Genomic DNA, 15,808 nt, shown 5'->3' on the forward strand with positions numbered 1-15,808 from the left:
CCTGGCCAACATTCACCACCCAACCAACACTGTTAAAACAGATCATCTGGCCATTGTCAGATTGGCATTGGGAGCTTGCTCTGCGCAACTTGGCTGCTATGTTAGAACCATAGAAAAATTACGGGTTCAGGAAGAGGCCATTCGACCCATCGGGTCTGAGCCTTGTTAATGTCCATCATTATATCAGTGACGGCACTTAAAAAATACTACATTTGCTGTAAAGGCCTTTGGGTCGCATTGAGGCTGTAAAGGATGCTATATAAATGCAAAGCTTTCTCTTCCTTTCTTTGTGCCTGATTACGCTGCTATGAAGCATTCCCGGGACATTTTACTGCATCGAAGACATGATATAAATGCAAGATGTTCCCGACCTGATCTCTTTGCTGGAAATCTCACTGTAGCGCACGTTGAGATTGTCAATTTTCTCCAACTGTAATTCATCGATGGGCTTCTTTCCTCCATGAATGTGCACAAATCCCGGTATCATCTGCTGGACACCTGATCTCAAAGCGTTGGGAAGCCAGAGAATCTACAGTGGAATATATTCTGTGAAATTTAACCTAGTCAAATTGTGGCAATTTACCTATTGCAGCATCAACTGCTGGATGATCTGTAGTATAGCTACACATTGACATCTCTCTTCCTCCGTTATTATTTCATGGGATGTGGGTGCCGCTGCCAAGGACACATTTTGTTGCCCATCCCCAGAATGGAGTGACTTGCTCGGCCATTTCAGAATGGGGCAGTTAAGAGTCAACCGCATTGCTGTGGGTCTGGAGTCACATGTAGGCCAGACAGGGTAAGGGCGGCAGATTTCCTTTCCTAAAGGACATTAGTCTTTTCTCCAGGGTAGAGGGGTCAATTACTTGGGGGCATAGGTTTAAGGTGCGAGGGGCAAGGTTTAGAGGAGATGTACAAGGCAAGTGTTTTACACAGAGGGTTGTAGGTGCCTGGAACTCGCTGCCAGAGGAGGTGGTGGAAGCAGGGATGATAGTGACATTGAAGGGGCATTTTGACAAATACATGAATAGGATGGGAATAGAGGGATATGGACCCAGGAAGTGTAGAAGATTTTAGTTTAGACGGCAGCATGGTCGGCACGGACTGGGAGGGCCGAAGGGCCTGTACCTGTGCTGTACATTTCTTTGTTCTTTGTTCTAGTGAACCAGATGGGTTTAAATGACAATTGATGATAGTTGTCATGGTCACCATTACTGAGACTATCTTGATATTCTAAATGTTATCAATTGAATTTCAATTCCATCAGGTGCCCAAGAGCAACAGTCTGGTCCTCTGGGTTCCTAGTCCAGTGAGATTACCACCACACCACCATCCTCCCAGACTAATGGCCTATTTCTCTTTGCCCAAGGAAATATTTCTCCAGCTCAAAACACCCCCAGATCATCACCAATCGCACACAGTTGATGGATTATGTCTGACCTTTCTTCAATGTTGTTTTGTAAGTAAACACAGTAAAGTCCAACAAACTGCAAATGAGATAATTCACTAGTTATTCTGGCTCTAAGATGGGAGGCCAACCTTGGTTTGTCGAAGCTTTTCGTCTTGCACCCAACAGGACAATTCACAATACAAAATTGTAAACGGAACAACAATCTACACCGCATGAGAACAGAGTGCTGGTTGGTTAGTGACTGGATTCTGATTACTAATGGCGTTGCCTTGGAAAATGCACCAGTTAATTTATAACTGACAGTTAACTGCCAAGCTTTTGTTTAAATTCAAACCACTCAGATAGGTCAAGGCATTGTCCTGGGGAATCAACCAGGAAATGGCTGTCGCCTATGTTACTTAGTTGAAATAGATGCAGTGTGTACATGTTCCACCTGTCTGCAAAGGGCAGGGCCCTGTGTGTGAATGTACGCAGCTTCTAGCATGCATAAGTAAGCCATTCTGCGAGTCCGACTGACAATCGTAAATTGGTTGTAACTGTACTTCTGAGCACAGTCAGGATTGTTTAGCAAGTGCTGTCCACTCGCAGAATCACATCTAATGTCACTGCTTTGCCTGTTGTGAACATGTGGACATGCTGTTTGACAGTATTCGCCAGTGTCTGAAATGTCTGGCCTACATAGATAACATTGGTTTATTAGAATGATTCCTGGGATTGTCTGCTCGTTAGGGCTTATGGCAAAGATCGAGTAAACATAAGAACATAAGAACTAGGAGCAGGAGTAGGCCATCTGGCCCCTCGAGCCTGCTCCGCCATTCAATGAGATCATGGCTGATCTTTTGTGGACTCAGCTCCACTTTCCGGCCCGAACACCATAACCCTTAATCCCTTTATTCTTCAAAAAACTATCTATCTTTACCTTAAAAACATGTAATGAAGGAGCCTCAACTGCTTCACTGGGCAAGGAATTCTATAGATTCACAACCCTTTGGGTGAAGAAGTTCCTCCTAAACTCAGTCCTAAATCTACTTCCCCTTATTTTGAGGCTATGTCCCCTAGTTCTGCTTTCACCCGCCAGTGGAAACAACCTGCCCGCAACTAGGACTAGGACTATATTCCTTGGAGCTTAGATCATAGAATTTACAGTGCAGAAGGAGACCATTCGGCCCATCGAGTCTGCACCGGCTCTTGGAAAGTGCACCCTACCCAAGGTCAACACCTCCACCCTATCCTAATTACCCAGTAACCCCATCCAACACTAAGGCCAATTTTGGACACTAAGGCCAATTTTGGACACGAAGGGCAATTTATCATGGCCAATCCACCTAACCTGCACATCTTTGGACTGTGGGAGGAAACAGGAGCACCCGGAGGAAACCCACGCACACACGGGGAGGATGTGCAGACTCCGCACAGACAGTGACCCAAGCCGGAATCGAACCTGGGACCCTGGAGCTGTGAAGCCATTGTGCTGTCCACAATGCTACCGTGCTGCCCCTTAGACGAATGAGAGGTGACCTTATTGAAACATATATAATTGTTAAGTGACTCGACAGGTTAGATGCTAGGAGGATATTTCCCCTGGCTGGGGCCTACAGAACTGGAGGCCGAAGTTTCAAGAACACTGAGTCAGCCATTTGGGATTGGGAAAAATCTCTTCATCAATGGAAATTGAATCTTTCAAATCCTCTTCCCCAGAAAGCTGTGAATGGTCATTTTTGAGTTTATTCAAGAAAGAGTTTTGGATATGCAGGATTACGGGGCAGCACAATAGCACAGTGGCTTCATAGCTCCAGGGTCCCAGGTTCGATTCCCGGCTTGGGTCACTGTCCGTGCGGAGTCTGCACGTTCTCCCCGTGTCTGCGCGGGTTTCCTCCGGGTGCTCCAGACTGGAGGTCGGGGGAGAAAACTTCAACTCATGTGAAAGGTAACTGGATCGACACCTGAAGTGCTGTCGCCTGCAAAGCTACGGACCAGATGCTGAAAGGTGGGATTAGAATGGACAGCTAGTTTTTTTTTCAGCGCACAGACACGATGGGCTGAATGGCCTCTTTCCGTGCCTCAATTATCTCTGCTTCTGTGGTTCTGTCAGTCAAACCGACAGCGCGACTTCTTTTCAAATGCCTGTCTGCTACTGATAGCTCGATTGTTACTGTGATAGCGGGGGCAGCAGGGTAGCATGGTGGTTAGCATAAATGCTTCACAGCTCCAGGGTCCCAGGTTCGATTCCCGGCTGGGTCACTGTCTGTGTGGAGTCTGCACGTCCTCCCCGTGTGTGCGCGAGTTTCCTCCGGGTGCTCCGGTTTCCTCCCACAGTCCAAAGATGTGTGGGTTAGGTGGATTGGCCATGCTAAATTGCCCGTAGTGTCCTAATAAAAAGTAAGGTTAAGGGGGGGGTTGTTGGGTTACGGGTATAGGGTGGATACGTGGGTTTGAGTAGGGTGATCATGGCTCGGCACAACATTGAGGGCCGAAGGGCCTGTTCTGTGCTGTACTGCTCTAAGTTCTATGATACCCTGTCGCGTTGCGGCCATGACCACCCGACTACTTCGTCTCAATACCTCAAGACAGAGCAGCACCTTGTTTTGTGTCCCGAGTATTGTACCCCTCAGTTAATTGCCAATTTTGATTAACCAACACCGCCCATTCCCGAGCATAGCAGAGATCAAAGGTCTTTTGAAAGGGTGAATGTTTTGCGTCAAAAAAATACACAATAATGAGCCGAATTTCCTTGGCAGTTCTGGTCAAACCCCCATCGGTGAAGAAGGAGTAGCCGGGAAGGAATGCCATAGCCGCGGGTAGGTGAAAGCTTATTACCAGGCTCTCGTTGATCCCAGATTCCTGGATGGTGCTGATTGTCTGTACAATGAAGGTGTTTCGGTGTGGGTGCTTCTGGGGCGGCCTGTACAGGTCAAAGATGACAACTTTTCCGTGGATAGCCGCCAGCTTCAGGAGCTCACTCAGCTTACAAACCGTCTGCCTGCCGGCCTTGCGTTTGTCCTCGCGCGACAACAGATGTTTGGTTCTAAAGGGGTTGTCCTGTTTGGAGGAACAAGGCGACCAGGTTAGAAATGAAGGATTGGGTTGAATGGTAAAATGCAAGTTAAGCAGGATTTATACCCAGACCCGTCGCACACATTATCTCAATGCCCCTGACCATGTGTTGATCATTCTCCATTCAACCACAGCAACCTTACATCTGTTATGGGCCAGGGGTTAAGAGAACCCCATGGGGTTTACCTGAGCCACAACTTTGAATAGATTGTGGTATGGGGAGCACACGGCCCACTCTACAGGTGTGGTACAGCAGAAATGGAAAAGTAATTTTTAAAACAAAACAATGTTTATTCTATGAACTCAAATTAACCTTTTTGAAACATACAGTGAACATCTTAGCAACCATCAATTCAAATACAACCCCCAAAGAATACAACACTAAGTAATCCTTAATAACTTCCCAAACAACATCCAGAAGACAGAAGAAACCCCTTTTAACAGAAGCACATTAGGTTTACATTCACTACTGAGAACATTTATAATTCTGAATTCACCAAATGATCAGGAGATCATCTTTTCATGGCAGAGAGAACAGCAGTACACCTGCTTTGTCTGGCTTCAGCTCCAACACTGAAAATGAAACTAAAACAGACCCTACAGCAAACAGTCTAAACAAAAGTAAAACGCTGACAGACAGCCCAGCTCCACCCACTCTCTGGCATCACTGATAAACACACATTTCTTAAAGGTACATTTCTTAAACACCCATTTCTTAAAGGTACTCTCACATGACACATTGCATAATCAAATTAACAACAGTCACTTCCTCAATGGTAAATGTATTGCTCTGGCATGCATTGAGTCAACGTGCACCAATCCTCAGCATTACATTTATAGCTATAGGTCAAAGACGAGTATTCATAGAATCCACAGAATCCATACAATGCAGAAGGAAGCCCATCGAGTCTGCACTGACCCTCTGAAAGAGCTCTCTACCTAGGCCCAATCCCCCGTAACCCCACCTCACCTACACATCTTTGGAAATTCGGCTGTACAAGAGGGAAAGTCTTGGTTGCCATAGAGAATCTTTTAGTCGGCTATGTGAAAAGTGCCTACCTGGAGGAACCATTTCCCTGCATTCAGCTCTGCGAGTTCATCCCAGATAAAGTAGGCAGCATTCCTGGTCTTGTTGTTTGGAAACACCTCTCCAACGTTGGTGGTCCTTCTCAACGTTTGATCATGCATGAGGAATGGGACTCCGTCCCAACTGGTCAGCAATAAAAAAAATTGAATTAGGTTAGAATCAAAGACATGGAATTATCATAAAATCATGAGGATCGGTGGCTGAAGTAGACCATTCGGGCCATCACGCCTGTTGTGTTGGATTGTAATTCCTGCCGCGCCAGGTTCGAGGAATGCTGGGACTTCCCAATCCCCAAAGGAGAGGAGGTTATTGGAGCCAGACTGATGGGAAGTCTGGGATATCGCTGGGACCTGCTCGGAGGTGATGACAGGAAGAATTTCTTCACACAAAGTGGAGATCTGGAACTCTCCCCGAAAAGCTGGTTTAGCTCACTGGGCTAAACCGCTGGCTTTTAAAGCAGACCGAGGCGGGCCAGCAGCACGGTTCGATTCCCGTACCAGCCTCCCCGGACAGGCGCCGGAATGTGGCGACTAGGGGCTTTTCACAGTAACTTCATTTGAAGCCTACTTGTGACAATAAAGCGATTTTCATTTCATTTCATATCAAGCTGTTGAGGTTGGGAGTCAATTGCAAATTTCAAAATTAGCATAGATAGATTTTTGCTGGGTAAGTATTAGGGGACAGGGAACCAAGCTGGGTAGATGGAGTAAAGATACAGATCCGCCATGATCTAATTGTATAGCAGAACAGGCTCCAAGGGTTGAATGGCCTCCTCCTGTTCCCATGTTCCAACATTTTTCCTGCTCCATATTCTGAGAGACTAAGCAGGAGAGATTGTCCAGAGGCATTGCAATGTTCAATTGTTCTGTGTTTGATTATGTGCGCCTGACAGACAAATCTCTCCTGCTTAGTCACGGTAGTGAGTTCAACATTCTCCCCAGTCTCCAGGTAAAAAGGTTTCTCCTGAATCCCTTATCAAACTTCTATATGGCTTCCTATGTGACTTCCCTATGTGACTTCCCTATATGTATAACCCCGGATTTTGAGCTCACACCATCCTGACTGGTAAAGCAAAAAGTGCAGAGGATACTGGAAGTCTGCAGAGAGACTTGGATAGGTTAAGTGAATGGGCTAGGGTCTGGCAGATGGAATACAATGTTGACAAACGTGAGGTTATCCATTTTGGTCGGAATAACAGCAAAAGGGATTATTATTTAAATGACAAAATATTAAAACATGCTGCTGTGCAGAAAGACCTGGGTGTGCTAGTGCATGAGTCGCAAAAAGTTGGTTTACAGGTGCAACAGGTGATTAAGAAGGCAAATGGAATTTTGTCCTTCATTGCTAGAGGGATGGAGTTTAAGACTAGGGAGGTTATGCTGCAATTGTATAAGTTGTTAGTGAGGCCACACCTGGAGTATTGTGTTCAATTTTGGTCTCCTTACCTGAGAAAGGACGTACTGGCGCTGGAGGGTGTGCAGGGAGATTCACTAGGTTAATCCCAGAGTTGAAGGGACCGGATTACGAGGAGAGGTTGAGTAGACTGGGACTGTACTCGTTGGAATTTAGAAGGATGAGGGGGGACCTTATAGAAACATATAAAATTATGAAGGGAATAGATAGGATAGATGTGGGCGGGTTGTTTCCACTGGCGGGTGAAAGCAGAACTAGGGGGCATAGCCTCAAAATAAGGGGAAGTAGATTTAGGACTGAGTTTAGGAGGAACTTCTTCACCCAAAGGGTTGTGAATCTATGGAATTCCTTGCCCAGTGAAGCAGTTGAGGCTCCTTCATTAAATGTTTTTAAGATAAAGATAGATCGTTTTTTGAAGAATAAAGGGATTAAGGGTTATGGTGTTCGGGCCGGAAAGTGGAGCTGAGTCCACAAAAGATCAGCCATGATCTAATTGAATGGTGGAGCAGGCTCGAGGGGCCAGATGGCCTACTCCTGCTCCTAGTTCTTATGTTCCTTCACTGGGACACTCTCCTAACAGCATTGTGGGTGCACCTACACCACATGGGCTGCAGCGATTCAAGAAAGTGCCCTTCTCAAGGGCTATTAGGGATGGACAATAAATTCTGGCCTTACGAGTTAGGTGTGAATTGGCCATGCTAAATTGCCCGTAGTGTCCTAAAAAAGTAAGGTTAAGGGGGGGGTTGTTGGGTTACGGGTATAAGGTGGATACGTGGGTTTGAGTAGGGTGATCATGGCTCGGCACAACATCGAGGGCCGAAGGGCATGTTCTGTGCTGTACTGTTCTATGTTCTATGAGTGACGATCGCACCCCAAGAATGGATTTCAAAGCTCCCCGTAATCAGAACCTGGTAAATACATTTTTAAAATGCTAAGCTGCCAATGGCTTCCCTACGTTTGTACTTAACAGTCTTGCACTGGGTGAGAATTCCAGAGATGTGTTAAAATGTAGGATTTTGTTTATACACAGGAACTATCAAGCGACACCTTACCTAATGGTGACATCAGTCTCCAAACCATCTGCTCCAAGTTCTATAGTTTTCTCAAATGACATCAGTGTGTTTTCTGGGGCCAGCTGTTTAAGAATAAAAGGGATGAATTAGTATCAGTGGTTCATTAACCCTATACTCAGGCATATACTGCCCATTCCGCAGAACTGCCCAGTGCCAAGGTCTTGTCTATGAGGTCAGGGCGCCTGCAATTGAGGTTTTGGTCTGTACCTAGACTTGAATCAGAGATCAATTGGCTACTATACAGGTCAAACCCAGGTGTCAGGATTTCCTCTCGCTCTTGTTAACTTCAATCAAGTTGCAGTGGGGAGGTTAATGCACTGCTCCCCTCCCGCCCATCCACCCCCCCCCCCCCCCCCCCCCCCCCCCCGAATCAAGAGGGTGTGATCAAAATTGTTCCAGAGCTATTCTGTCACCCACAGCCCTTTATAGGCCCCGAAAATCACCAGACCAGAGGTTTCTGGAGATGATCAATTGCTTTTCTGTACTGTTGGAGTTAATGGTCTTCTGCAACTACTGTTCCATTGCCTGGCATGGGTCTCACTCTTCCTGTCAATATTCTAAACCCTCCCGCTTTATTTACCAGAAGGAGGAGGCGTAGGGGTTGTGTGAAGGGGGGAAAGCGGCACAGTGATTAGCACTGCTGCCTCACAGCGTCACGGATCCGGGTTCAATTCCGGCCTCGGGTTGCTGTCTGTGGGGAGTTCGTACGTTCTCCCCGTATCTGCGTGGGTTTCATCTGGGTGCTCCGGTTTCCTCCCACAGTCCAAAGATGTGACGGTTGGGTGGATTGGCCATGCTAAATTGTTCCTTATTGTCCAGGGATGCACAGGTTAACTTACAGGATTACTTAACAAATCCAGTGGATCGGTGCAGGCTCGATGGGCCAAATGGCCTCCTTCTGCACTGTAGGGATTCTATGAGATTCTGTGCAGTGCCGATGCCTGCTTTACAACACGGCACAGGAAGGTGCCTCCATCAGAGAATCTGAGGGAAACGGGGCCTTGCCACAGAATATCATGGGCCTGGAGACCTTGACAAACTATCCGAGTGTTTTGATAATATAATCACGCTTTGCCTTTTAAAGCCTTGATGACTAAGAATCCTTGTGCTGCTCCGAAACATTCCGCTTGTTGCATTCATGAACAGCCGGACTAGCAATGGCAAGCGTTTTCCATATTGGCAAATTGTGAACACAGAGAAAGAGGACTGGAATCGCTGTACTACCTTTCATGACTGTGGTAACTTAAGGCCACAAAGTAGGTAGTCGTGTGCGTTGTTTGAAAGAAGGAACACCTTTATCTGAATAAATAACAAAGTCTAACAATAACTGTAATAACTATGAAGGCAGGAGCTGCAGTAAAACAGGACTTGCTGACAAGTTACCTTCTTGCAGACTGAAAAAGCCAACGCCAAGCTTGCACATGCTCAGAACCCTCAACGGATGCCAGTAAAATTACTTTGGAGAAAGGCTTATAAGAACCACTCTTTACTCAAAATGACTGTGGGTCGGCCCAAAGCACATTGCAGTCAATGAAGTGCTTTGAAGTGTAGACACTGTTGTAAAAAGCATGGCGGCCAATATGAGCACAGAAAGCTCCCACAAAGAGTAATCTGCTTTAGTGGTGTTGTCTGCGGAACAACGTTTGGCCAGAACTTCGGGGGGAACTTTGCCGCTCACCTTCAAATTGTGGTAGTGGGATCCCTTACCTTCACCTAAAAAGGCCTCAGTTTAACCTCTTAGCTGAACGACAGCACTTTATCAGTCTGGCGGCCCCTCAGCACCGCACACTGGTAGTTTCAGCCTGGATTCCGAGTTCAGCCAGAATTTAAACTCACAACCTTCTGACGGGGAAGGCAGGAGTGCCCCCCACTGAGAGGCAGCTGACACCTGACAGGAAAGCTCAGAGAGGCTCACAGGAGGAAGGAGAGACCCATTAGAAAGTGACGTACCATCGGTGCCCCTCTGTGTCCAATAATTGCAGGCTTCGGTCCCAGGGTCCCCTTCTCTTTGATGCAAGGTGAATACATACCGAGAGGCACCAAGTAGAGAAAAAGGAGAACAGCAAAATACAGGCCCAAAATGATGGCTCTGGGAACTGGAATACAAAAATAAAAATTGAGTTGGCAACTGAATGCAGCTTGAACTCTCACCAAATGGTACAGCACAGAAGGACGCCATTCAGTCCATCCAAGCCCCTTTTGAAAATTACTAATTTGCTTCCACCACTCTTTCAGGTAGACAATAACAAGTCGCTGTGTAACAGGATTTCTCCTCATCTCCTCATCGGGTCACTTATTTCTTCTATCAAAACCTTTTATGATTTGGGAAACATCTGTCAAACCTCCATGTAACCTTCTGGCCTCTAAGGAGAACAATCCCAGCCTCCCCACGTGTCTGAAATGACACATCGTCGGTGCCATCCTGGGAAATCTTCTCTGTATCCTTCCGAAGGCCAGGATATCCTTCCTAAAGTGTGCCGCCCAGAATTGCCTACTATATTCCCTCTGATGGAAGTCACCTAACCAGCGATAAAGCCTCACCATCACTTCCTTGGTTTCGCAGATTCTGGGACGTTTACAGCACAGGAGGCCATTCGGCCCCTTCATGTCCATGCCGGTCAACGCAGATCTGACCACATTAATCCCATTATCCAGCGCTTGGCCCACAGCCCTGGAGGTGACGGCAGCGAGAGGGAATATCTAAATACTTCTTAAGCGTTACAAGAATTTCTGCCTCAACCACCCTTTCAGGCAGTGAGTTCCAGACTCCCACCACCCTCCAGGTGAAAATGTTCTCCTCAACTCCCCCCTTAGCCTTCTACCTTTTACCTTAAATCTTTGCCCTCTTGGTTATTGACCCCTTTACTCATGGAAAAATGCCTTCCTATCCCTCCTATACTTCTCATAATCTTATACACCTCTATTGGGTCCTCTTAACCTTCGCTGCTCCAAGGAAAACTGTCCCAGGTATCCAATTTTTATTGATAGCCCAGGCAGCTTCTGGTGAATCTCCGCCACACTCTCTCCAACGCAATCACATCCTTCCTATAATGCGGTGACCAGAACTGCACACAGTACTCCAGTTGTGGCCTAACCAGCATTTTATACAGTTCCAGCATGACCTCCCTGCTCTTGTACTTTATGTATTATCCCACAGGCCTTCTTAACCACCTTATCTACCTGTACTGCCACCTTCAGGGACCTGTGGATATGCAGTCCAAGGTCCCTCTGCTGTTCAGTATTTTCCAGGGTATTACCAATCATAGTATAATCCTGTGCCTTATTAGCCCTTCCCAAGTACACCACCTCACAATTTTCCGGATTGAATTCTATTTCCCACTGCTCTCCCCACCTGACCTATTCCAAACTTCTTTTTACAAAGCTGCAGATTTCAAATGCCTTTTTAACAGCCTTGTCGGCTTGTCCAAGACCCTCTCAGTATTTATTTTGTTAATGCACCCTCCTTAAACCTATATTGTTTAGTTTACATTCCAATAAACAATCCCAAATAATTTTCTTTTGGGAAGCAAGTTCATGTCAAAACCTCTTGAATAGACCGTGCACTTCCGTCTGCAGAACTTGATTTAACAAAGGCACGGCTGTCCTTGCACTATTACAGCTGTCATGCAGACGCCCACGTTTATGAAATCAGTAGCACTGTTATATAGAGAGATGCATTAAGTATAATGGGCTCACATTTACCGAGTGCGTCACCATATCTCATAGAAATGTCTCGGAACACTTCACAGACAGTGATTTGCTTTGAAGAGGGCCAAGTGACAACGGTGAATGAATGCCAGGCAGTACAACAGCTCATTAGATAGCGTTGCGGGGACATTAACAGCCACTCGATCAGACTGACCAGATAGTGTCTCTGGTTAATACTTCAACTCAGTAGTAAGGGCATGGAATGCCCTGCCTGCAACAGTAGTGGACTCGCCAACACTAAGGGCATTCAAATGGTCATTGGATAGGCATATGGACGATAAGGGAATAGTGTAGATGGGCTTTAGAGTGGTTTCACAGGTCGGCGCAACATCGAAGGCCGAAGGGCCTGTACTGCACTGTAATGTTCTATGTTCTATGTTCAAGAACGACAAACCCAACCCTGTCGACCCTGCAAAGTCCTCCTTACTAACATCTGGGTGCTTGTGCCAAAGTTGGGAGAGCTGTCTCACAGACTAGTTAAGCAGCAGCCTGACATAGTCATACTCACAGGATCATATCTTACGGACAATGTCCCAGACACCACCAGCGCCATTCCTGGGTATGTCCTATCTCACCGACAGGACAGAACTGGCAGAGGCGGCAGCACAGGGGTACACAGTCGGGAGGGAGTTGCCCTGGGAGTCCTCAACATCGACTCTCAAACCCATGATGTCTCATGGCTTCAGGTTAAACATGAGCAAGGAAACCTCCTGCTGATTACCACGTACCGGCCACTGTTAGCTGATGAATCAATATTCCTCCATGTTGAACGCTCCCTGGCTCTGTGAGGCAGCAGTACTAATTACTCCGGCCCTCAGCATTGAGATACATTCAAGTGTGAAGGCAAATGAAAATAAACAATCATGACACCTGGCTGTCTGGAAGCTGTTACCCTGTCAGTTACAGCCTACTTAAAGTGATTTTTCTTTGAAAGTGAATAGTAGCTTCGCAGATCAAAGGATCAGTGGGGGGGTTAAAGTCTTGTGACGTATTTTGGCTTTTTATGAAGTAAATGTGGCTGATTTCTACATTTCTGTCAGAGGCAGCAGTTTTAAGGGACAGGTAAGTGAAAAAGCAGTGATTTGTCTCTATTTCTGCCTGGACTACTTTAGCTTCCAGGCAAGGGTGAGTGCTGGGACGGTCTTTGATATGGAGGAGGGTCTGTGATATGGGGGGGGGGGGGGGGGGTCTGTGATATGGGGGGGGGGGGGGGTCTCTGATGGAGGTCACTGACATGGGGATCTCTGACATGAGGATCTGATGGGTAGTCTGGTGGGGGTTTCACTGGGGAGAGGTCGGGTCACCATCACTCGTGCGTGCTGTGGGGGTGGGTGACCCAGCAGTTCCCGAGGTGGCAAAGGGGAGGATGCCCCTACCCATCAGCGGGGTAGGGGGACAAGATTTGCATTGTGGGCGGGGGGGGGGGGGGGGGGGTCAGCCACCGGATCTGGGCATCGGGCTGCCCGCTCAAAACGCCAGCCAAATAGTGGGATTTGTTTAGAATCCCAGGAGGCATGAATTTGCATGGCAAGGGTGAGTGAATCGCCCCTGGGCACCGCACCTAACGTCAGTGCAGGCTGGGAGGGATCCTACTCCAGCGAGGAGAACATAGTCTCCCAAACGGAGAATCCTGCCCTTGGTGTCAAATTTTGTTTAATAGCACTCCTGTGAAGTGTCTTGAGATGTATTAAAGGCGCTACATAAATGCAAGTTTATAATCTCTATATTTTCCTCGTTGTCCTTGGGTGCCCATAACTAAAATCTATCACAAATTAACAAGCAAATGTTTTTATGTATAAAGGGAGTGTTTTTGAGGAAATAAAATTCCACTTCCCTGTATGAGATAATAAAAGTTCTGTCTTACCGACATGCTGCACCTATTGAGGGGTGTGGGAGTATGTAGGTTACAGGATAGATTTCTCTCTGTACAGCTTTAGCCTCCTTATCTACAGAAAGATATATTTGCCTTGGAGGCAGCCCAGAGAAGGTTCACAAGGTTGATCCCGGGAATTGAGGGATATTCCTATGAGTAGAGGACGAGTGGGTTGGGTCTCTACTCATTGGAGTTTAGAAGAATGAGAGGCGACCTTATTGAGACATATCGGATTCTCAGGGGGCTTGACAGGATCGATGCTGAGAGGTTGTTTCCCCTTCTGGGAGAGTCTAGGACCAGAGGGCAGAATCTCAGAGTAAGGGGGCCGCCCATTTAACACAGAGATGAGGAGGAATTTCTTCCCTCAGTGGGTACTGAATCTGTGGAACTCTTTACTGCAGAGTGCTGTAAAGGCTGGATCGTTAAGTATGCTTAAGGCTGAGACAGATTTTTAATCAGTGAGGGAATCAAGGGTTATGGGGTAAGGCGGGAAAGTGGAGCTGAGGATTACCATATCAGATCAATCATGATTTCATTGCATGGAGGAGCAGGCTCGATGGGCCGAATGGCCTACTTCTGCTGCTCCATCCTGTGGTTCAATTGCTACACAGGCATTTTAGGAACACAGGAACCCGTGAGGGCCTTTCTGTCCCGAGAGCCGGCTACATTATTCAACCAGATCATTGGCTGAACTGCAGCTGAATTCCATTCTTCACCTTTCAAAAACCTAACCATCGCAATCTTGGAAACTTTGATTATTCCCCCAGACTTTTGGATCAGTGAATATCCGATTGGTACTACCGCGGGCAGTTTCTAATACTCCTGGTTCACCCGCAGAGCTGGTTTAAACTTGTGCAGGAGGCAAGAGGAGGTCCCGCTGACCCAAGTTGAAAATCGACTCTTGTGTTTCTAGCAACATTTTTTAAAAATTGATTCATGAAGTGTGGGCATCGTTGGCTAGGCCAGCATTTATCACCCATCCCTAATTGCCCTTGAGAAGGTGGTGGTGAGCTGCCGCCTTGAACCGCTGCAGTCCCTGTGGTGTAGATGCTGTTAGGGAGGGCGCCCCAGGATTTTGACCCAGTAACAGTGAAGGAACAGCCGATATATTTCCAAGTTGGGATGGCGTGTGACTTGGAGGGGAACTTGCAGGTGGTGATATTCCTATCCATCTGTGCCCTCCTCCTTCTCGGCGGTAGAGGGTTTGGATTTGGAAAGCACTGGGGAAGAAGCCTCGTCACTGGGTCAGCTTGGGTCACTGTCTGTGCTCCAGGGTCCCAGGTTCGATTCCGGCTTGGGTCACTGTCTGTGCTCCAGGGTCCCAGGTTCGATTCCGGCTTGGGTCACTGTCTGTGCGGAGTCTGCACTTTCTTCCCGTGTGTGCATGGGTTTCCTCCGGGTGCTCCTGTTTCCTCCCACAGTCCAAAGATGTGCAGGTTAGGTGGAATGGCCATGCTAAATTGCCCCTTAGTGTCCAAAATTGCCCTTAGTGCTGGGTGGGGTTACTGGGTTATGGGGATAGGGTGGAGGTGTGGGTTTGGAAAGGGTGCTCTTTCCAAGAGACGGTGCAGACTCGATGGGCTGAATGGCCTCCTTCTGCACTGTAACGTCTATGCCTTCTAAGTTGCTGCAACACATTTGCACATGATGCATACTGCTAAATTAATCAATCTGACAAACTGTGGGCTGGATTACAGAAAGTAGTGGTTCGTGGATGATTTTGAGGCCGGTGGAAGGTTTGGAGTGGAGTTTTCTTGGCGCTAGTCTTGGGGCCCTTGCATTTTGGGGCGGCACGTTGGCACGGTGATTAGCACTGCTGCCTCACAGCTCCAGGGTCCCGGGTTCAATTCCAGCCTCGGGTGACTGTGTGGAATTTGTACTTTCTCCCCGTGTCTGCGTGGGTTTCCTCCGGGTGCTCCGGTTTCCTCCCACAGTCCAAAGATGTGGTTAGGTGGATTGGCCACGATAAATTGCCCCTTAATGTCCAAAAGGTTAGGTCGGGTTGCTGGGTTACGGGGTTAGGGTGGAACCATTTGTTTAAGCAGAGTGCTCTTTCCAAGGACCAGTGCAGACTCAATGGGCTGAATGGCCTCCTTCTGTACTGTAAATTCTATGATTCCTGGTAAATATTAATGGCCATGTGTGCAGGGCATAATGTCAAAGTTAGTGGATGATACAAAACTCAGAAG

General features: G+C 47.3%; 1 protein-coding gene across 4 annotated transcripts in view; it reads right to left on the reverse strand.

Moving 5' to 3' along the window:
• Positions 1 to 15,808, reverse strand: part of gdpd4a (glycerophosphodiester phosphodiesterase domain containing 4a) — a 105,501-nt gene that overhangs the window by 11,951 nt on the left and 77,742 nt on the right. For all 4 annotated transcript variants that reach the window (XM_038818545.1, XM_038818548.1, XM_038818547.1 and 1 more), the window contains 5 exons: positions 9,989 to 10,134; positions 8,018 to 8,100; positions 5,525 to 5,675; positions 4,229 to 4,450; positions 372 to 529 (listed from right to left, as the gene is read on the reverse strand). In XM_038818545.1, the coding sequence (XP_038674473.1) occupies positions 372 to 529; positions 4,229 to 4,450; positions 5,525 to 5,675; positions 8,018 to 8,100; positions 9,989 to 10,134 (760 nt within the window). The remainder of the gene's footprint in view (positions 1 to 371; positions 530 to 4,228; positions 4,451 to 5,524; positions 5,676 to 8,017; positions 8,101 to 9,988; positions 10,135 to 15,808) is intronic.

The sequence above is a fragment of the Scyliorhinus canicula genome, chromosome 14 (genome assembly GCF_902713615.1).
Source record: "Scyliorhinus canicula chromosome 14, sScyCan1.1, whole genome shotgun sequence".
In the NCBI taxonomy this organism is placed as follows: domain Eukaryota; kingdom Metazoa; phylum Chordata; class Chondrichthyes; order Carcharhiniformes; family Scyliorhinidae; genus Scyliorhinus; species Scyliorhinus canicula.